This window comes from Haliotis rubra, unplaced genomic scaffold (assembly GCF_003918875.1).
Source record: "Haliotis rubra isolate DU_JTF1 unplaced genomic scaffold, ASM391887v1 Scf603, whole genome shotgun sequence".
Taxonomy (NCBI): domain Eukaryota; kingdom Metazoa; phylum Mollusca; class Gastropoda; order Lepetellida; family Haliotidae; genus Haliotis; species Haliotis rubra.
The window spans coordinates 388,380-411,655 of NW_025767306.1; the positions used below are offsets into that span (position 1 = coordinate 388,380).

Here is a 23,276-nt window from a genome sequence, read left to right on the forward strand (position 1 = left end):
GATGTGTAACAAGGATGTTTCTGTTTTGTGCAACAAACATCTGACTTCATATCTTTAAAATACAGTGAGTTATGTTACAGGAAGTTAAAACAAACTGGTAGCCTTGTGCTCTTATCAAGCTGAAGACCAGGGCCTAGATTTTCGAAGCTCTCTTAGCGCTAAGATAGTCGTAAGTTATTGTTAATGTATGGTACTTACGACTCTCTTAGAGCTAAGAGAGCTTCGAAAATCTAGGCCCAGGGTTCAATTCCTACATGGGATATTTCTGGTATCCCGAGCTGTAATATTGCTGGAATATTGGTAAAAGTGGCTTAACTAAACATACTCCCTTGCTCACTCCAAGAACTAAAGGAATTGAGAAATGTGTGGATGATATTTATTTACATCATTAAATGAGGATGATACAAAATGACTTGGTCTGTTCAAGGCAACATCATGAGGAGTCCAACTCCATCTTCCTGTTCTGCTACACTCGCTTCTTCTTTGCCTGTTTAAACGTAAGAAGATATCGTAGACACAACACATTACCACATGAAGAGAGTATGATGTCAACTTTAATGGCATTCCACTTGTGTCATTGTGTCAGTTTAATTTGGGAGGAAACACAAAAGTATTTGATGCAGGTCTTAGCTGTAGAGGGCGGTGCGGTAGCCTAGTGGTTAAAGTGTTGGCTCAGCATGCCGAAGACCCGGGTTCGAATCCCCACATGGGTACAATGTGTGAAGCCCATTTCTGGTGTCTCCTGCCGTGATGTTGCTGGAATATTGCTAAAAGCGGCGTAAAACCAAACTCAGACAGTCTTAGCTGTATGCTTATAGAGCTGGCAAATGTAGAAACCAGGATCTGAACATGCTATCACTGAATTCTGGTATGCCCAAGGAAAACAACTCTTGAACAATAGTTGAACAATATTCTTATGATCCCACTGGGTTTGAACAACATTCTTATGTTTCACGATGGCAGTTGTCAGTTATCAGTAAAGCATCAAGTGACATGAAAGAAATTTCCCATTTCGGCGAAACCATTAAGGATGGTCTTGGTACAGACAAACCTAGAAATATGATTAGGGCCAATCAAGGATTTGAACTCAGCACTTCAATTTCCAGCTCCCTGTACTAATGAGCCATCTAGGCCGCTTCAGGGTGTTATATTTGAGGGAGCATGAAAAACCTAAACTTGTCTACAAATAACACTGTCACCTCACTTTCTGACGGGTAAGCCAACCCTTCAATACTGGCCCTTTTCGCCTTGCAATTATTTCCTTATGGTAAGATGATAATCGAAGGTTGTCATTTTATACATCTATTTCAACTGTGGCTATATCATGAAATTGAATACATCATACTAAAGTAGACTGTTTATAACGATAATGCTATATAATACGACGGATAAAACTTCCTAAATTTGGGGAGGGAACAGTTAATGTATGTTTATTGAAAATGCTTATAATGAACTACAGGTTTGGCTACACTTAGAGGTCCCTTTGAATTCATTAAGAAATGTATTTTACTGTTTGACAAATTAACTTCACAAAACTGACTTCTTCTTATTTTGTTTCAAACAAAGTGTACTTACTGACAAATTTAGACCAGAGCTGCTCCCAAAGTCTTTGAAGGAATCTGATTTTGTTTTCCTGAAATCACAAGCATGTAAGTAGTCATTCTTTTGAATGCAGTCGGAAACATTTATCTCAAAATCAACTCACCTGAAAAAAAAACCCATCACATTTTAAAGACATGCCATTCCGCTTGGTGAGGTGAGGTGAGGTGAGGTGAAATTGGGTTTTTACGTCGTGCTTGAGAATATTTTGCTCATATGACGACGTGCATGTGTGTGTATGTGTATGTGCGGCTGCTTGTACTAGCCCAGACTGAAGCTGGTTTTATAGTGCTAGCCCACTGAGATACCATGCCGCAGTGAAGCATGAATACCCCACTCAGACACATTATACTGACTCCGAGCCGACCAGTCCTTGTTGTACCCATAATGCCGAGAGCCAGGCAGGGACCAACAAGTACCATATTTTAACGTCTTTTGGTATGACGCGGTCGGGGATCGAACCCGCGACCTTCCGCTCTCCGGGCGGACGCTCTAACCACTACACAACAGAGGCGGCTCCGCTTGGTGAAATGGATAACACAAAAACAAACTGTAACAGACACTAAAAATATAATTGACCACCTAAAGATGACAGCCATGTTCGAAAATATACTAGTGTAAAAGGAATTCAGAGACAATTGCCTGGATTTTACAAAATATATTTAAGATTTGTAAACCCAGTGGGTTCAGAGACATCTAATATTCAGCTAATTATGGATTCACACCAGGTAAATTATAATCGATGTGGAAATCCATTCCGCTTGTCTCGATATAGTGCAAGTAACTACAGTGGAAACTGTCAAACCCAGCAGCTGTCTAATGCGGCAACTTGTCAACACCGGCATAAAATCTCAGTCTCTCCAATACTAGTACATTTATCACCATATAAAAGCTCTGCAACCCGGCAGCTGTCAATTCCGGATCTCGGCATGAAATGTGCCACCCGAATATGTGTTTATACAGTAATCAGTGCTGTCGTGGCGAGGAGTCTGACTGATGTGTATTGTCGCCAATTAATCCTACATTGAAACTACATGGTTGCCGACAAAGATAATTTAATATTAGTTCAGTAGGGTATACTTGTACATGTTAACCGCCTCCGTGGTGTAGTGGTTAGAGCGTCCGCCTGGAGAGCGGAAGGTCACGGGTTCGATCCCCGACCGCGTCATACCAAAAGACGTTAAACTATGGTACTTGTTGGCCCCTGCCTGGCGCTCGGCATTAATGGGTACAACAAGGACTGGTCGGCTCGGAGTCAGTATAATGTGTCTGAGTGGGGTATTCATGCTTCACTGCGGCATGGTATCTCAGTGGGCTAGCACTATAAAACCAGCTTCAGTCTGGGCTAGTACAAGCAGCCGCACATACACATACACACGCATGCACGTCGTCATATGAGCAAAATATTCTTAAGCACGACGATAATCCCAATTACACCTCACCTCACCTCACCTATTAGCTCAAATCTTTGTCTTTTATTGTCAATATGTGCAGTAATTGAGAGAACACATGATACATTATATACGCCCGTGCATTAATTAAGCACCGTCCTATTTTGAAAATAAGATGTAATGCTACAGCTTTATCCACTGACAGTTTTACAAATACCATAACCTTTTCTATTCTTAATGAAAGAGTATGTTGATGAAAATGTGATGGGACTGAATTTTTACCCAAAATAACAATTCCTCTCCTGCTCAAACTACACAAGTTTTGACTAAAAATAAGAATTCTGTTATATACCAAGATGACATTTACACATCAAGTAAGCTTGAATTATGCATAATCAGGAAGAACCTGAATGTCAAAGTTTCAGACCTTTTTCCACCAATTCCGATTGCTAATTGACAAAAACTGAAAAAGGCCACATTAATAAGATTTTGGAATAATTTTTTTATGATTTTGAGTTTATTGTAATGAATAAATACTTCCCCTTGCCGGATACTGATAATTGCAGCTAAAATCTGTTTTGTTTGTAAAGCAAAATTTACTGCATTTTAAAAATGTTCTTTTTTTAGTTTGACTGTAACTTTTCCTGAATCTTAGTTTACAAACTTTCATCCATTCACAATAAATAATAACGAATTTATAGGCCACACAACAATCAATTATTACTTTCACTTTTCAAAATAAGGTAACTTGTTTTAGGACAGAAAAACACCTGTTTAAAATATAGGAAATTATCCTAATTAAAATACATGGTAATTTCAATGATGCTTTCATTTTTTGAAATGTTAAAGGTCACATGCAACCCAAAAATCAAACATAATTAAAACACAATTATCACTTCTTCATGACATATAATATGCATTGCTGATTATGAAAAAACAAATAAACAAAATTATAAGCGTATAATCGCAAATCAAAAGTGCAATATTGTGTACTTGGGTTTACCTCCCTCGAAACGAAGCAGCCGGGATTCCGAACCCAGTCAGAGCGGGTGGGTGTGCACTCAAGTGTAACGGCTGGTTCATTTGCAGATGCCTCCTTCACGGCTCATTGTGTGTGTATATATAGAAAGTTGGGTTTTGTAAATACATTGTACATGCTCATTTTTTTGTGTATAACATTTTGCAATCAACAGACATCATAACATGTCATGTGTTCAAGTATCACACCTGCCTGTCTGTGTAATTACATAATGTGACAGAAACCGAACTCGGGCCATAAATCAATGCGTTTTGTTTATGGTGTATAGCCTGATTGGTGTTAAGTTCAAATTGCATGTGGTCAGTGATCGCAGTTGTGTATTGAATATTGTCATTAGCAGACAGGCAGGCTGACACACAGGTGTCAATAAAACAAGACATTGAGTTTTGTCTGTGACAGCGACATATCTATATCACAGTTAGAAATTGTGTCAACTCTAAATAATGACATTGCTTTTAAGTATCGAACTGAGAAAGTGACTCGGTAAGAAGAACGTGTGGTGAAATAGACAAATGAAATTATATAAACAGTTTATTTACTGTCATAACATACAAAAGCTCAGCGCCTGTGAGATATCAACAAAACATTATGAAAATAGCTCACACCAAAGCCTCCACCTAGTATTCACCAGACAGCCCGCTTCCAAGTTGCGCGAACCTATTTCACTGCGCACGTGCTATGAGCGCAGCCCAGCTGTTGAAACCCGTATTCCCCAGAAAAGTCTGGGGAAAATTAGTGAAATGTTTGAACTCCGATTTCGCGCATTTTTTTTCATTGCGTTATTTTTCAACTTTATAAGTTGAATTTGCATTTTTGACGCTTTGTTTCGGTAAGTCCATACCGAAAGGTATCAGAATCTGCAAAGTTGTGTTTTACGTTGCATGTGACCTTTAAATGCTTGCTCTATCAAAGGTTATTTTTTGGAAAGAGCTTAGAATTTCATTTCAGACAAAAATTAATTGGTAAAAATACAGGGTGGTGCTTATTTTATGCATAGATGTATAGATGAGAGTGACAAAACTGGTTCAGTTCTAGTCATAGGTAACCGTGTCAGCTCTACAATCCAGCACGCTGGATTATTTCTTCAGACCCGACGAGTGCAGGTTTAGACAGTTTCCACCGTACTACCGTCTGAAAATGTATGACTTCTGTAAACATGTAATCCGATGATACCATTTCTCTTCCAACAGAGGGTACGTAAGTCCCAAAACATTTAGTCAATTTAAGTGTACCAGGTTTTTAATCGTAGTATTTTTGTGTTTTTAATGTATGGCTAAATCTCAGTATAATGCCAATGGCTGAAGGGATGGTGTAAATCCAGCTAGGGTCCATGCAGGTAGCAAAGGCACTGTAAGTCCTCATGGTCCCTAGTATGGTGATCTACCTTCAGTTGTTGGCGATTACTGGCCCATTTTTACATTGTATTGCCCAAAAATAGTTTTCTACTTTTAAAGTTAAATGCTAGCTAGTTTTAACTCATTTTGTGATAATCTAGTGGTTTTACTGTTCTTCGTTGACAGGGTTTTATATATTATCTGTATGTATTATTAATTTAGAACTAGTTTTAGTCACGATATGGCTGAAATATTGCCGATGTGACTTTAAATTTTAACTCACTTACTCACTCTCTTCCAACACATGTAGTACTCTCACGAGTCTGACGCTGGGCTACTTACTGGTCATCCTTCGATGCGTCTTGTGTGGTTTTCCTCTTGAGGCGATGATGGGGGAAGGATGGCATGAACTCGGGGTCGCACGCTTCAAACAGACGATGAAAATATCAAATGACATCACTTACATCAGTGTATGAAATAAGCCAAAAACCCAGCCAGACATCAGGGCTGGTAACTTCAAAATGTTACCAGTGCGAAATGAATTTAACCAGACCAGACACCAAGATATGGTGAATTTACTCAGATGTATAGAACATCTAAAAAAATTTACCAGACCATCAGACTGGTTAGCTGTGTAAATCTAGACCATCCGTCGGAAATCTAGCCCGTCTCGGGTGGTCGGACGGGCCTTATTTCGTACACTGCTTACATCTGGACAGGCAATTAGGTGTACTTTTGAAGGTGAAGAAACTAGTTATTGTTGTTTACTTGGACTGCAAGAAATCCACTTCTTGAGTTGAGTTTTGAATTATGAATATTGGGTAACAGATACGAAGATTGGGAAAGAAATAAAATAACAACTTAGCAGTTCATATATACTGAAAGGCAAAAGAAACATCGTAATAATTGAAAATACATTAAGTATCAATGGAGTATTTGAACCTATTTTTTTTTAGATATACAACGGAAGTCAAGTTTGAGGAAAACATGAATCGTGGTCATATAGCCTGTTTTGCCCAATAAAGTATTGTTTGAGATTGAGGTTAGAAATGTTTTTGTTTGTGGAAAGGGAAGAGTTTGCAAAAACACAACATTGAAATCGAGATGCACGTGCATCATGCATGCATTCAGGCATAAACTACCGGTTTGAATGGCAATCGTTCACTTGTTTTCTGAACACAGCAGCTATACCTAAACAATACCTTAATGGGCAAAACAGGCTATACGACCACGATTCTTGTTTTCCTCAAACTTGACTTCCGGTGTATAGTTTAAAAAAAATATAGGTTCAAATACTCCATTGATACTTAAATGTCATTGACCCATGAAGATCCGGGGTAGAATAGGTCTTCAGCAACCCATGCTTGCCACAAAAGGCGACTATGCTTGTCGTAAGAGGCGACTAACGGGATCTGGTGGTCAGGCTCGCTGACTTGGTTGAAACATGTCATCGTATCCCAATTGCGCAGATCGATGCTCATGCTGTTGATCACTGGATTGTATTTGCAGACCGCCGCCATCAAGCTGGAATATTGCTGAGTGCGGCGTAAAACTAAACTCACTTAAATGTCATTTCCAATATTACGACGTTTCTTTTGCCTTTCAGTATATTTTTTATTATATTCAGTGAAACAAGATCAAAATTAATATTTTCACATGTTTGTTAACAGTGGTAGTTTATCAATTATGGTGCTTGGCCCGGAAATATTGCATATAATAACTAACACTCAAATTCAACGAAAAATACCTCCTTTTATCAAAAAAGGTCTTGCATATCTGACTCTAGTGATCATGAATAACGAATTGAATTCATGAAAGTTTATGGTTTGAATTACGGTACAGGAGAGAATCGTGACAGCCTACTGCTAACAAAGTGAACAAGATGATTTGGGATGATACAGACAATCTCTTTCTCGAGTCTTAAGGCATCACATTTATCAACACTCGTCAATAACAAAATTCTGATGCTTGATATGTTTAAGATTAGAGTGAGTGAGTTTAGTTTTACGCCACACTCAGCAATATTCCAGCTATATGGCGGCGGTCTGTAAATAATCGAGTCTGGACCAGTCAATCCAGTGATCTACAGCATGAGCATCGATCTGCGCAATTGGGAACTGATGACGTGTCAACCAAGTCAGCGAGTCTGACCACCGTTCCCATTAGTCGCCTCTTACGACAAGCATAGTCGCCTTTTGTGGCAAGCATGGGTTGCTGAAGACCTATTCTACCCCGGATCTTCATGGGTCGTTTAAGATTAGAAGACACTCCCGAGAGATTCCACAAAAATACATACGATGTGGTTGTTCCTTGAAGTAGGAGCTGTCAAGGCAGTCTTCGGCAGTGGCCCTGGAAGTAGCAATAATATGTAACTACATTATTAAGCGAAATGTGATTCATCTGGACTCTGCCATGATTACACAATGCCATTTAGAAAGTGGTCAAATGTAACGCATGTTATATTTGGGATTACACTTTCTTAGTAGAGTACAGATTCTAGTACTTTTGTTGGGTTGAGTCCCATCCGGGATTCTAACCCACACCTTCAAAGTCAGGCACCTAATCGCCAGCCCACAAAGTCAGCCGCCTAACCCACTCAGCCACCGCGACTCTGCCATGTTACCAAATGTCATGGAGCCAAATTATTTGAAACTGCTTTGTGCACCTATATCAAGATACCAGCTATGTCCAATGTTCGTATCAAGACAAACACTCACCAGATATTAATGTGAATATATTCCTTCTATACTACAGTAATCACAATATGTACGAGGGTAAGGTTTTGATGAAACAGATTGTCTACGGCTTGATATTTTATCACTAATCCTCCTCAATGTAAACAATTATATCGAGCACCACTGTGTCGAACTCTGATAACTCGATATCTCGGTTGTCTCGATATAACATCTCGGTCCCGACAAAATCCTTCATAATTTATCATTATTCAAGCTCTTTTAACTCGATACGGATGTATCGATATTTCGGATATCTCGATATAATTTCATGGTTCCAACAAGCAAAATTACCCTTTTAACTTGATATTTGCAAAGAAACTTGATATTTAGAGGGTTGAGAAAGGGGCCCGACTTATAGTCACATTCGACTTATAGTCGGTCATATACAGTACCTTTCATGGACAAGTACCCCACTGAACTGAGGTTGTTTCCACATGTTTACACATGGTGCGGCATGAATCAAAGGGATGCGGTAGTGTAAACTAATTAGGGCTAATTGAGTTGAAGGTGTCACTTGTTTGTTATTTAATTAGGATTAATTAAGAAGGAATTAATTAGGAAGTACTCACTGGTACGGCAAAACACTACTGATGACAGATTATAGTTTCGAATCAAAACATACTGAGAAGTGTTTTGTTTTCTCCTTAGTGATGTGTGATGATATGCCCTGGTGGGAAGTCTCGAAGTTCGGATAACATGATATTTTTTCTTGGTCCCATGAATACATGAATATCGAGACAACGGTGCCCGACTATATCCATAAACCCTCCATCTAAATCTGAGACAAGTGACTATTAATTGAGTAGCCAGATCTACTAAACAAAACTAGTTCAATTTCAGGTCCATATATTTTCTTTTCCAAATTTGAGATATACCAGTATTTCATTTCTCATATATCAATTATCTAATATCGTGGAGGGCCACATGTATTCCTAAGGCCCCACCGTCCTGCCTAAAACAGGACCTACACAAATCGTGACCGTGATTCCCCAGAACTCATGAGTAGACAGAGTCCAGTAACTATCTAGTGTCAAGTCACACATCCTCGGCAATATTGTGGTAAACATGATTCAAGTTTAAAGCTTATATTGTATAGATACACAGGAGTTGGATTTGTCTGGAAACAAAAGGGTACGGTAGGTCTCCTAAAGCAAGCATACTGAAGACTTACCTCTTGGCTGGGTCAAACATGAACAGAAAGTTGAGTAGTCTGATGCCAGAGTCGGACAGCCAGGGGAATGTGTGTCGCAGATTGTTGTACCTGAAATCAGTATGGTCTCGTAGAGATTTGTTGTTCATTGTTTAACCAACACTAATATAAGCTAAATGCTGTGGCCTGTAAAAAACCAAGCCTGGACAAGACAAACTAGTGGTTAATATTAAGAGCATAAATATGGAGTCGGGTTACAACGACCTGCAAATAACCTAGTCTCCCACCATAATAACTGCCAATATGTTAAGACGTGACAGGATATGTGTAATATGACAATTTATTTCATATACAATTTTCTACAATGATGACATATTTACAAATGTTTTTTTTTTCAGTCTGTGTCTCATAAGAAACAAATGTCAGAGTTTCTGTGACTTGTTGAGATATTTATGATTTCTGAGTGTGTATTTGCTTCTAAACCAGTCCTTATTACAACATAAAATACTTTGGCTGCAAATTCGTAATGATACTACATTTTTGTTTAAAGAGTCAGTCCTTCAGGCTTGGTAATTAACCCTGTGAAGATCCGGGTTAGAATTGATCTTCAGCAACCGATGTTTGTTGCAACAGGCCAATAACAGGATCGGGTGGTCAGGCTCGCTCACCTGGTTGATGCGTAAATTGTATCCCAATTGCTTTGTAGTCACTGGAATGTCTGGTCCAGACAAGATAATTGATAGATCGGGGGCGTGGTGGGCGAGCTGGCTAAAGTGCCAGGCTAGTGACCCAACAAGCTTGAGGTGTCAGGATCAAGCCTACTTGTGACTGGGTGTAAAAAACCTTGGAGTCAACTTTGTGTGCAGACTCTTTCAGTGTTGTCACAACCCCTAGTGTACAGTACACAACCCTGTGCACTTAAAAGAACCCACGTATCCGTTGGTATATGACCAGATGGTGGCCACATGTATACTTGCAAACACCTGGTTGCGGGTACAGCAACGTGCAGTAAACTTGGACAAAGTACTGTGACTATGTGTCCCAGCCCACCCAGCTGTCATCCTTACCTTGCTAGGATGCGAAAGCCTTAAAACTCGGTGCGCCTAGTGGCTGCAAGAGTTGTATGCTCCCTGGCGAGTTGAGATTGATAATACGATGTGCCGTTGAGATTGACATCCAATGATTGAGGGAAATACCAGCGCCTTGAGAATGTACTAGTTACGTGGGTATGTGCGCTATATAAATATAGCATCAGGTGAAAGATAAAAGAACAATTTTTTCCAAAATTTATCTACTTTTTCCAACACTTACGGTTGTTTTCGTAGTGTAATATTTTCCAAAGCTGGCAATTCTGAAAATCCCTGAAAAAAAAGAAGAAGATTAGTTTTAATGCATAAAAAATGTCATAATTCTGCACTGCATAATTTCCTTAAATGCTCTCTGAATATTGGTAAATAGACAAATAATTCTTGACCTTGAACCTCAAATTTGAGACCAACTAAGTTGATGTCTTGTGGCCACAATGAAATGGACTTTGACTGACTGACTGACTGAGTTTGGTTTTATGACGCTTTTAGCAATATTCCAGCAACATCATGGCGGGGGACACCAGAAATGGGCTTCACAGATTGTACCTATGTGGGGATTCGAACGCTTTAACCATTAGGCTACCCCTCCGCCCCTGGACTTTGACCTGACAGAGATTGAACATGATGAAAAAGTGATTGAACTTTATCTGTAATAAAGCATACGACTTTATTGATAACAACTCGTTTATTGCAAGTTTCTTGTTTACTGCAATGTATTGGCGTTGATTCTTACACCGATATCAAGCTATCAGTGTTATTAATTCTACTCACAGGCCAGATTGCGTCTGTGGGTGTACCGAACATCTCCACAATGAGGTCAATCTGCTGGATCTCTGATCTCCCAGGAAGTAGAGGTCGGTGGGCCAGCAACTCCCCAAATATACACCCGGCAGACCTACACAGAAACATGTGGAAATATTTAGATCAGTAAAACAGATAAATGAAAATGATTCATCAGACCTGTCACGTGCTTAGCCAAATAATTCAAAGGTCACAAGTCAGTTAATGAGTCAATGAGTTGATGATGCCTCTCCTTGTATGACTCCTCTGGTCTGCCAAGCCAAGTGACATTGTCTGGACCGTTCACCCTCTGTTCACCCTGCAGTTAGTGGGTACCCGGTAGAATCAGATGGGAAAAAAATCTTGGATTCTAATTGTCCAGTTTGGGTTGTACTGTTTGATGGGATCGGATTTAAGAGAATAATAACAAACAAACTTCAGATATGCAACAAGTAACAATTTGTGTAACTGTGAATGCATGAACATCAAGCTTATTAGTTAATTTCATGTCATGTGATGTCAACTTTATCAACACCAAAGCCATGACATCATATTGACAGTATTTTTACGAGCACAACTTAGATTGATAATAAAACATCTTGCTTGGCTTTTCTACACACAGTGTTCTGTTTGTATTCCAAAGAGTTGTTTGAGGGGGTAGCCTAATGGTTGAAGCATTTGCTCAATACACCAAAGACATGGGTTCAATGCCCCAGATGGGTACAATGTGTGAGGCTCATTTCTGGTGTTCCCCGCCGTGATATTGCTGGAATATTGCCCAAAAGCAGGGAAAACATTAAACTCACTCACCCATTCATAATGACAAATAATTCCAGATATACAATAACAATAGTCATGCATTTATCATTACTCTGACTGACTCCATGCCAGCTAAACCAGAGGTTGATAGAATGAACACCAATCCACCCCATCAGGTCACAGTGACATACATTTAGCAGGGAAAGAAACCTTTCAAAACTTCCCACTAGACCACAGGACCAGTGAGTAGACAATAATTAGTGGTCCTGTCTGTTCAAAATAACATTCATAGATTTACTGAACTATCATACAAAATTCACTGGCCATAAGGACCACACCAAACTTACCATTTAGTGGTTCTGATGAGTTTTTACTAGCCAGGGACCACAGTGTAAATTTCGCACACTTTTTAAAGTTGGATGTTACATATCAGAAATGGGGTTTTGGGGGAGGGTTACTCACCACATGTCGATAGCCGATGTGTGAATCTGTGACCCCAACAGCAACTCCGGTCCTCGGTACCTGGTGACAAACGACCTGATGGTAAATGCCAAGATATATTGTTGCAAAGTAACAAGTTAAGTCGTAGAAATTATCACACACACACCACAATAGTCAACACATTTATTCTACATCTATTTATAATTATAATAAATGGATATTTCTTGTGCGCCATAGTCCATCCAGAGCATGCTCAAAGAGCTACATATAAGTACAATATACAATCAAATACAATATACAATCAATTACAAGCAATATGAGTGATTGAGTGAGTGAATATTTTTCAACACCATATCAGCAGTTTTGTGCATTTTTTGCAGCAAACTGACAATTGGCCATTGAGATGGTGAGGTGAGGTGAAATTGGGTTTAACGTCGTGCTTGAGAATATTTTGCTTATATGACGAAAACACACCAACTCTTTTTCACCCCAACACACAAACTGCTCCACAGTGTAATTACATCAAAATATTATTACATAGTATCATATACATATATACAACACAGAATCCAAAGAATCAAAGGATACTAACAAATCTCAAGCAGCAAAAACAAAAGCAATAGTGATTTGAGCACAAAGGGAGATAACTCAGTGATTTCATACTGTGCAGACCACAAGGAAATATGACCCCAAAATATAACTCTACAGCCATATTAATATAAAAAACAACAAAGTTTCCAATTTGAGGCAAACTGATGTAAGTGTTGGAATTATGTGACCTTTGATCTCTAATTCAACCAAATTTTGAACCTTTTCATCAGGGATTATGCAAAACCCAAATTTGATATAACTTACATTCAGCTAGAATACTACATAACCATGGTAACAGCAGATAAGAACCACTATACAAGCTCTACGTCTATGATGAGTTGAAATACTGAGAAAATTATACAGCAGTATGTTGAATCTGATTGAGGAAATGTAAATGCATCCAAACTAGAAATAGAGTTAGTTGTCAGAAAAGTTGACTGAACGAGCATGACCACAAGACATATCATGCTAGGTTAGCTATAAAACGAATATAGAGATGACATTTTTTAAACCAAGGTATAGTGCTGAATGGGTCCAGGGTATTTATCATAATTCAATGGCAACATGATACCCTAGACTATCGAGGATGAGTCCAGTCTGACACTACATACCACAGAGTCACAACCCTGGGGGTCATGGGTCTCACAGGGAGGCTGTGTTTCCTTGCCAGACCAAAATCAGCTGAAACAGAAAGAAAATGATATTAGTAAATTGGTCATATAATATACCACCAATAGTATTTAATATTGACAATACAACATCCATCTGGTAAACAAAGCAAAGACTTCAGAACTTGAGGAAAAAAACAGATTGCTGAGCAGTGTGAGAAAACCAAGATGGCAAGCGACACCGAAGTGGCTTTGATCATTTAGTTCAGAAGTAAAACATCCTGGAGGGTTATCAGGGAGTCTGTGACGACATCGCCATGGTGACCTTCTGTATCCGACCCTGCATTGAATAGCTGTCAGTGTCCATCTGCATACAGTCGAACCCCGTTTACTCAGACCCCCTATATCCGGAAACCCCGCCTTCCGGACGATTTTTAGGTGAAACGAAACTTGCCTTCATTAATTGTACTCACTTAGCCGGACCCTGCGCTTCCGGACCCGCACGGAGAAGTTTCAAACCATTCCCATAGATTTCCATTTAAAAATGATCCAGTTATCCGGACGGAAAGATCTGGACGCCTCACTATCCGGACGATTTCCGAGTGTAACCAAAATGTCCGGATAAACGGGGTTCGACTGTATATCAACATGAGAGACCTGTGAAGATCTGGGTAAGAATCGTCTTCAGTAACCCCTGCTTGTCATAATAGGTGATTGACGGGATCGGGTGGTCAGGCTCGCTGACTTGGTTCACACATGCCATGGTATCCGAATTGTGCAGATTAATGCTCATGCTGTTGATCACTGGATTGTCTGGTCCAGACTCAATTATTTACATACTGCTGCCATATAGCTGGGATATTGCTGAGTGCGGCATTAAACAACAAACAAACAAACATGTACATCATGAAGATGGAGATATTTCCTGACTTACCAACTTTGAGGCATCCTTTATCTGTCATCAGTAGATTGGATACTTTCAGATCCCTGTAACACACAAGTCTACATCAGCTGCATCAACATGGACAGTACCGACTCTGGTAACTGATGAATGAAGTCCCCAGGGTGAGTGAGTGAGATGAGTATAGCACTGCTTTAGACAGTAGTCAAGTTACATGATGCAATGGAAAATTCAACTGTTATACATAAATAACAACTTTCATATATTGACACAAGGCTTTCCCTGAAGTGTGAGTGCTTCTGTAATCCTCCTTCCTCGCTTCCTCCCACCGTCCCTTTATCTTTCTCTCTCTCCCTCCCTCCCTAGACGATAATCAAAATATTTTGAAAGCAGATGACCAATAATACAATTTAGACCAGGATGTCATTATACAAAGCGATCTTAGAGCTAAGATGCAGGGGTGGAAATAACCCATTGCCCGACGTCCGAGTCCAGTGTTTTTTCTGTTGGGCAAGCAAATTTGCATATCGTGCTGTACCAGTGTCCAGTTGACTTTCCAATGTTAATTATGCTGTTTATTTAATAAATCAACAAGAAAATAGGCCGGTATAGTGGAAAAATTATCAGGGCAAGTGATTTTACATGTGCCACTGTACCGGAGTACACTAGCAATTTTAAAGTTATTTCCACCCCTGAGATGATTAACATACACTTACAACTGTCATGAGGTTGCTCTTTAAAACGGCACCAAGCCTTTCAAATATTATATATGAGAATTTATTCACGCCATCAGGGACTCTGACCACCATATAGCCATGTCTGATCACACAACCCAGTCTCCTACAACAACCAGCACAGACTGCTGGGCCCATTGTAACCCAAACTCCCCATGGGTGGTTGAGAGTTTTTGCTTACCTGTGAATAATGAAGTTTTCATGAAGATACCTCAAAGCCTTGAACACTTGAATAATGATGCACTTCACCTGGAAAATAACATTGCCATAAATAGAACTTATCCAAAGGCAAACCAAACATATACAATAGTCACTGATACGGACAAACTTTATGGATGAACAACTTCTTTATTCAGGTGATACACCAACTTCTAAATATGCCACTCAAAGAAATAGTCACTGTATTTACAGCTTGTTCAGCTTGACCTGAGCTACTCTACATATGCATGACCCGGGAGGTCAAATGGCACAAACGGCAGGTCAAGTTAACTTCATTAAATAGGGGAGCAAAGAATGTTATTAATGTTGCTGCTCGCTGCTTAAAAGCTCGAATCGGAAACAATAAAGCGTCTTTTTAAAAGAAAGTTAGGACATTGCTGACGATTTCTCGACACTGAGGCGTCAAACGGCGACCTTGTCTCGACTGTTCGGACATGTTGGCAATCAATGCACCCCTTCACAATAATAGACCCAACCAGTTGTGACACGGTCATGCAATGCATTAGTATTCACTTGATCAGGTCAAGCTGAACAAGCTGTAGTGCCCTGGCCAAACAAGCAAGTTTCTAGATCAATCTGTAATATCCATAAGCTCCCTATACCTGAAAAAGGATGGAGCAATAAACATACGGGATAGATAACTCACCCCAAAACAAACTTTACATATGCCATATTCACTGTATTAAGAGTCCTGCTCCAATAAACATGATAAACGCCTCTTAACTAACTTCTGAAATGTTTATTTAAGTACCCTATACACTGACTGAAAATTTACCTGACAATCCAAGAAGACATCTCCATAAAAGATCTGATTTCATTCGTAAGAGACGACTTACGGGATCGGTATGTCAGACTTGCTGACTTGGTTGACACATGTCATCATATCCCAATTACGTAGAACGATGCTCATGCTGTTGATCACTGGATTGTCTGGTCCAGACTCAATTATTTACAGACCTCTGCCATGTAGCTGGAATATTGCTGAGTGTGGCATAAAACTAAACTCACTCTGATTTCATTCAGATTTAATGATGAACAATCTGACTGACTAAAATCAAGGTTGTAAGAAAGTTTGTTCAGATCTGCCTTGCTGGCGACACGGTGTTACATACCTGGGATTCAGAGAATGGGGCAGCCATATTGTCCAGTAGTGAAGCCAGGTCTTGTTCACAGTATTCCATCACAAGGAAGATGCTGAAATATGGCCAGATAGAGAACACCAGTAAAGATGTGGTCTAAGGAACATCATGTCCTTTAAGGGGCGATGGGGTAGCCCGACTGAGGTTAGTGGTTAAAGCATTCCTTGTTTCGCTACAGGCTTGTGTATCATGACTGACTGAGTTTGGTTTTACGCCGCTTTTAGCAATATTCCAGCAATATCACGGCGGGGGACACCAGAAATGGGCTTCACTCATTGTACCCATGTGGGGATTCGAACCCGGTTCTTCAGTGTGACGAGCCAACGCTTTAACCACTAGACTACCCCAACGCCCCTTGTGTATAATGCCCCACATGGGTACAATGTGTCAAGCTCATTTCCGGTGTCCATTGCTAGTGGAATATTGCTATGGTATGGTCTTACATACATGAATCTAAGAACCGTTTAATGCCGAACTCAGCAATATTCATGCTAAATGGAAGCGGTCTGTAAATAATCCAGTCTGGACCAGACAAACCAGTGATCAACAGCATGAGCATTGACATATGCAAATGGGTTACAAAGATATGTTTCAATCAATCACCCGATCCCATTAGTAGCCTCTTATGACAAGCATGGGTAACTGTAGATAAATTCTAACCATGAAGTACAAAAACCATTAGATGTGACATGACCAGTATGTGACATCACATCAAACACAACGTCATGACAACCGGACATGCTTTCCATCACACCTGGGTGTCCAGTCAACTGTAATATCACGTAGTGACTCAGTACCTGTCAAGGCTCTTGCCGACCACCACTTCCTTCAGCTCAACAATGTTCTCATGTCGTAGGTTCAGCAGGATATTGATCTCTCTCAAACCACTGATTGGGATGCCTGAAAATGAAGCTACTGTTATACCAGGACAAAACTACTTCCTGCACCATGTAGTACCGGTACTGGTTAACCTGTATTAAATATTTTCTGCTTTGACCAGTATTTCAACATTTTACAGTATGTCAGTTTAACCTTTAGAATACTGCATTAATTTCAGCATTAGGCGTTGTAAAGAGGGTGGGTAATTTCAAACAGTTGGTAAGGCCAGACCAATTTTATTTCTTGTTTTACAGATATTTGTCGTCAGAAAACCTAAAGGCAGGAGGGATTTTTTTTTTTTAAATCACCAGTCAAAGTAATATTCCTTTTAAATACTAAAAACATTTTACTTTTGTCAATTTATGAAGCGTATATGGGTAAAAAAACAACCCAAACATTTTTTAGGTAAGTTTACATTTTTGGTCAATAAAAACATTAGGATTTTATTTTTTGAAAGGGCAAAATTAATTTTTAGTTGTTTTCTTATTTTGAAAAAATACGACCGGCGGATCTGTAAAACAAGAAATATAATTGGTCTGGCCTAAATAGTTATTGCAAGTTATATTTAGGGATGTCATTATGCTACTGCTCTGTCAAATGGGTTTGACAGCAGCATTGAGAGGATTAATGATGGTGGAAACCTAAGTGAAAGTCACAAGCAAGGTGTGGTGCTCACAAACCAAGTGAGTGAGTGAGTTTAGTTTTACGCCGCACTCAGCAGTATTCCAGCTATATGGCAGAGGTCTGTAAATAATCGAGTCTGGACCAGACAATCCAGTGATCAACAGCATGAACATTGAGCTAAGCAATTGGGATCAGATGACATGTGACAGAGATCAATTCTAACCCGGATCTTCATGGGTCCACAAACTAAGGATCATTAGTAATGTGAATCTGAACTGTGTACCCATGATCATTAAATTCTGGTACAACTAAGGAGCGCAACTCTGTACGAATGTACATACTGTGCCTCTTGATCAATTTGATGGCACACATTTTACTTGCACAAATTACAACCAGATACATATTTTTAAGAAAACGAAAAAGGTATCAGCAATAAATATTTTTTAATTGATTTTATTTATTTATTTTTAAATAATTAACCTCACATTGCATTTGTTAACTTTGTATTTATTTATGTTGTATACAACTATACCCTGCAGCTTCCCAAGAAATTGTCCAGAACAAGTATTTGAATTGGTTCAGTATATTTTTATAAGATGCATCAATACTGTATAAAATCATTCGATGCAAAAACAAAAGCAGAACATCTGGAGACATGTTTTGACATATCCAGACCTACTCTGTGGAACAGTCTGCCATTCAGCCTGAGGTCACATCATGAACTGTCAGCGTTCAAAGCAAATCTAAAGACCTATTTCTTCGGAAAGGCATACAATGTTCCTCAAGAGGAACCCTTAACAAGTTTTTCAACAGCTCTACAAATATTTTTATAGACAAACAGACAGATAGAAAGAAAGCTCTTTGAGCGTGCATTGATGTGTGGAAAAGCGCTATATAAATGGAACTATAATTATTATGATAGATAGATAGATAGATAGATAGATAGATAGATAGATAGATAGATAGATAGATAGATAGATAGATAGATAGATTTGAGCACAAGATTGGCAAATACTTACCATCTTTTTCTTTCTCCATTCTCATTTTCTTCAATGCCACAATTCTGTTACTTCTAGTATCTCTGGCCCGATCTGGGTGCCACAAAAGTTGGAATGAAGAAATTAATGAACAGAAAAGCAAAGACAATTTTATACATTCTAACTTCTGTGTTTTGAACTTCAGGGTATGGTTATTGACCTGAGGTCTGAAACTTTAATCTGAAATTTAGGCATAGGCATACATATATATACATAATACAGAGATAATGCAAACATCAAAACAAAATCAATTTTTGCTTTCCACCATTACAAAACTAAACCCCAACCACTGGTGTTAGTGAAACAAATGATTAAGGTGGCATTGTAAATAATCATTGGCCTTACATATTTCAAACAAAGTATGTTGCTCATTACAAAAGATGTACAGTCAAATCCCGATGAGTCGAATCGCTGGGGACCAAGTAATAAATTCGACTTATCGATGTATTCGAGACATAGGTATGTCTATGAGGGTAGAAAAAAAGATGATCCAGTCCTAATTCCTCCGCCTAAGCATTTGTTTACCTAATGATTTCCATATCACTAATAGGGACACCTTATCAGTTCCAGTCTGACTAGCACAGACAGTGATTTCCGTATAATCACTAATCTGCCTTTTGAACTCAACTGTCAATGGCGGAAAGGTGTGAGCCACGCTGGTTTGTTAATTGGATCAGTTTGCTACACCAATCAACTTCTCATTGACTGACTTCAGCTTATGTATACAATATTGCTGTGGTTTGAATCTCATGGGACCAAATTTTCTTCTCGAGTCATCGTGTGTATTTATGAGACGAATTCGTGTAACCGGTATTCAAATGATGACAGCTATAATAGGGAATGGTTGGGACCGACAGGTATTTCGAGTTATGCATAATATTCGAGACACCGGCATTCGACTCATTGGGATTTGACTGTATGTGTATTTTGGATCTTAATTAGTTGTGTTCAATAATGAAGTATATTCTGAATTCTGGGTCCTTTTGAAACTTGCCAAAAATGTTTTCCTCACCATCAACATATTTTTATTTAATTCATCGGTCATAACAATGAGAACACTCTGTAAACATACAAACGATGCCATAGGTGCCTTCTCCCACACGATTCAGCTTTTCAAAGTCGGTGACAGGTCGAGACTTCCCAAGCTGAAACAAAGGAACAGGTTCATATTTAATGAGTGAGTGAGTGAATGTACTTTAACGCCGCTTTTAGCAATATTCCAGCAATATCACTGCGGGGGACACCAGAAATGGGCTTCACACATTGCACCCATGCGGGGAATCAAGCCCGGGTATTCGGCGTGACGAGCGCACGCTTTAACCACTAGGTTACCCCACCTCTCGTATGTAAATGAAATGCCACAAATTATTTGAATGACTGAGTGATGTACTGGTCTATATTCCTCTGGTGATGTTACCACAGTACTGAGGTATCGAGATCTACTACAGTTAATAGTAGGGTGGTGTCCAGATATGCCTATCTCACATGAAACTACACTTAAAGGGCCACTTATCCAGAGAGATATGTTTCTCGCCAACAGTATAATTACGAAACCAAGCTGCAGGCTGGTCGGTACCTGCTCGCTCAACCGTGACGGGCACGGGGACTGGACTACTGTCCACCTTGGCAGAATTTCTTCAACCTAAACAGTGGGATATTTGGAAGTGTGGATGCCCGTTATTTCAAAATATTCCCAGTACTTATTGTTTGACTGTAATAAAGAATCCGAGCAATGTAAACATTTTCAGATTTTCTAATGCCTGGATGGTATAAAGACTGATCCAATTTGATCCTAATTCTGTGCTTTTTACCTCGATATTCCATCATGTCATGTAAAAATATGATGTTTATTACCTATGCTATGATATTAAAAACACACATTTGATGTATTTGAATCCGTAAACTAAACAACCCCACCTTGCCATTGCTAGAAAAATCTTAAAATTTAGTTAGGTAAATAGGTATATACAGCAAATGCGTATATGTATTTCTTACGCAAAAATGCAGTTCCGTTCGTATCCTCACAACAGTGTCGGCCTATAAGTTTTTTGTCAATCTATCAAAATTGTATGCAATACAGCGATTACTAATCCCTTTCTGTAACCCGTGTTTGGTGGTATACCTACACATTATTTGTCATCATTCACTTGATGGTCAGTTAATGAATTTATAACATGCATAATTAGTGGTAACACCCTCAGATTACCCGACAAAGGTTCCCATTTGGCATTTCTCGTGTCTGGAGTAAATACTCATCTTTATAAATTGAGGTCTGATGTGGCTAATGTATTACATCTTATGTAATATGCACATGGTAGTGCAGCAAGAGGAATTATCAGCTGAGTTTCAAAAACAAACATCGATCAAAGGTATAACCGATAACACGCTGATTGATTATTTGCCTTTATCTTGCACAGTGGATTTGTCAAAAGGTAGTGTTTATGTATGTAGATTTACTAATCTATACTGAATACACCCTGTCGTAGAGTGCCTCTGTAAAAACAACATCCTTCCTTCAAAGGATTATTTGCCAATACATTGATTGATTACTCATTATTGGCTAACTAAATTACTTCGTTAAAGAATGGCGGACATCATGCAATTAGTTGCCAGACTCTACTCTACACCAACGTGAAAAATCTGCAACGTTATATCACTTTTTCGCATATTAGACTGTTACAAGACACATGACATGGAGCAGGATTCTTTGTCAGGTGAAGGTGAATGGCATGTCTTTCCTTTATGTGGATATTAATGGATATATTCCTCGAACAAGGTAGGATAGCCTGACATTGTTGCTGTAACTTTAGTCTGTTTTCATTTTAATATTTGCATTTTGTTTTATGTTGTAGCATCATACAGAATCATTTTTTTCGCTGTGAAGTGTAGTGAGACAGACAACATATACTAGGTTGCATTTGGGGCGTGTGTGTGAAATAATACATAATCAACGTTGGCAATCTGTAAAATGTCTATATATTACAGTCATGTTATAAATTCACAATAAGTATAAGCAGATCGTGTGCATTTTATTAGGTTTCAAAATGCATACAAATATGATAATAAACTAATTAGGATTCTAAGACAAAATATAAAGACGTACATTGACTTCGTTATTTTTCTGTCCTAACATTTTTCACCACTGGCAGATGGTTAAACTTCAAAATGTTTTCATTTGTTATCAAATTAATGAAGATGGAAACATTATCGAGTAAAAGAGATTTCCTCTTTGTTGATCAATCTATGCTTATACTATCAATTGCACTTGCAGGTAGCGCAGCAGAAGTCACGAACCAGTCAAGAATTCTTGGATATCATCCGGTTACACATGGGAGAAAAACAATAACAAAAGCAACAACCAGTCCACGGAAATTGCTGTGGATCAGTGGCCCTTTAAGTCATGATACCCCACTGATAGTCAATCACGTCAGCAACTCTGACCACCTTATCCCGTTTGTCATCGCATACAACAAACATGGGTTGCTGAAGACCAACTCTAACACTGATCTTCACCGGTTAGAGAAAATACCAGTTGTTTATTCTTTCCAACAGTCATTACATATTTTATTGCAAACATTGAGTGTTGATGAAGCATCTGAAACTCCAACCATTTCAGATCATAATACCATCCCAGATAGCATTCATCCGTTGGCCCAACGTCTTAATGCTATCTGGGATGGTACCCAATGGGTGGCTTTTATAAGGTTCCATGGAAGACTGATATTCCGTCACACCTCTAGAGCTTACCCTGGCAGCATCAGATAACTCCATCCATTCTCCTGTCAAGATGGAGTACAAGGCTGGCTTCTCTTGACTCGTGCTCCTTCTATATGAACCTTCGGACATGATTTCTCATGAAGATCTAGGCCTAACTTTCGTCTGTTTGATTTCTAGATTACTCCATGGCATCGTTGAAACATTTCTCCCCTTGCAGAAAATATAAAGAATGAATAAATATATGGTTGACTCAGACAAGTCACGTTAGTAAAATATTTTCACATTACTCGATACAGTTATTAAAATGCTTCTTTCGATACAGTTAAAATGCTTCTTTTTGAACCTTGAGCCAAAAGATGCACCTGAAACCTGAAACGAACATAGTCACTGCAAGTGTAATTTGATAAACAGACACATACCGATATTAAACAACTTTGGTAAGTGTAAAAGTACCTTTATCGTACATAGACTACTAACTCTTTTATGATAGGAGATTGTAAAGTTAAAATCC

The 23,276-nt window shown here is 39.0% G+C and overlaps 1 protein-coding gene across 2 annotated transcripts; it reads right to left on the minus strand.

Annotated features, from left to right (window-relative positions):
* Positions 1-359: 359 nt before the first annotated feature.
* On the minus strand, positions 360-23,276 carry LOC124255619 (cyclin-dependent kinase 10-like). 2 transcript variants are annotated; one of them, XM_046689517.1, is made up of 17 exons: positions 23,219-23,276; positions 22,796-22,975; positions 20,121-20,193; positions 19,031-19,102; positions 17,306-17,408; positions 16,482-16,563; positions 15,332-15,399; positions 14,450-14,502; positions 13,519-13,588; positions 12,338-12,397; positions 11,108-11,231; positions 10,560-10,609; positions 9,270-9,359; positions 7,660-7,712; positions 5,706-5,787; positions 1,576-1,633; positions 360-487 (listed from the first exon to the last, which is right to left on the minus strand). In XM_046689517.1, the coding sequence occupies exons 2-17, from the start codon at positions 22,892-22,894 to the stop codon at positions 467-469; spliced, it is 1,158 nt and encodes a 385-aa protein (XP_046545473.1). In that variant the 5' UTR covers positions 22,895-22,975; positions 23,219-23,276; the 3' UTR covers positions 360-466. The 2 variants fall into 2 exon arrangements, with proteins under 2 accessions (XP_046545473.1, XP_046545472.1); XM_046689516.1 differs by having other exon boundaries at positions 23,185-23,267.

Bases quoted from the DNA above. Each gene is read 5' to 3' on its own strand.
- LOC124255619 (XM_046689517.1), bottom strand. From the start codon at position 22,894: ATGTCCGAAGGTTCATATAGAAGGAGCACGAGTCAAGAGAAGCCAGCC. The intron at 20,194-22,795 runs GTAAGCTCTAGA...CCTTTGTTTCAG, and splicing joins AGTTATCTGATGCTGCCAGG to CTTGGGAAGTCTCGACCTGT. The intron at 14,503-15,331 runs GTAAGCAAAAAC...TGTGTGTTACAG, and splicing joins GAAAACTTCATTATTCACAG to GGATCTGAAAGTATCCAATC.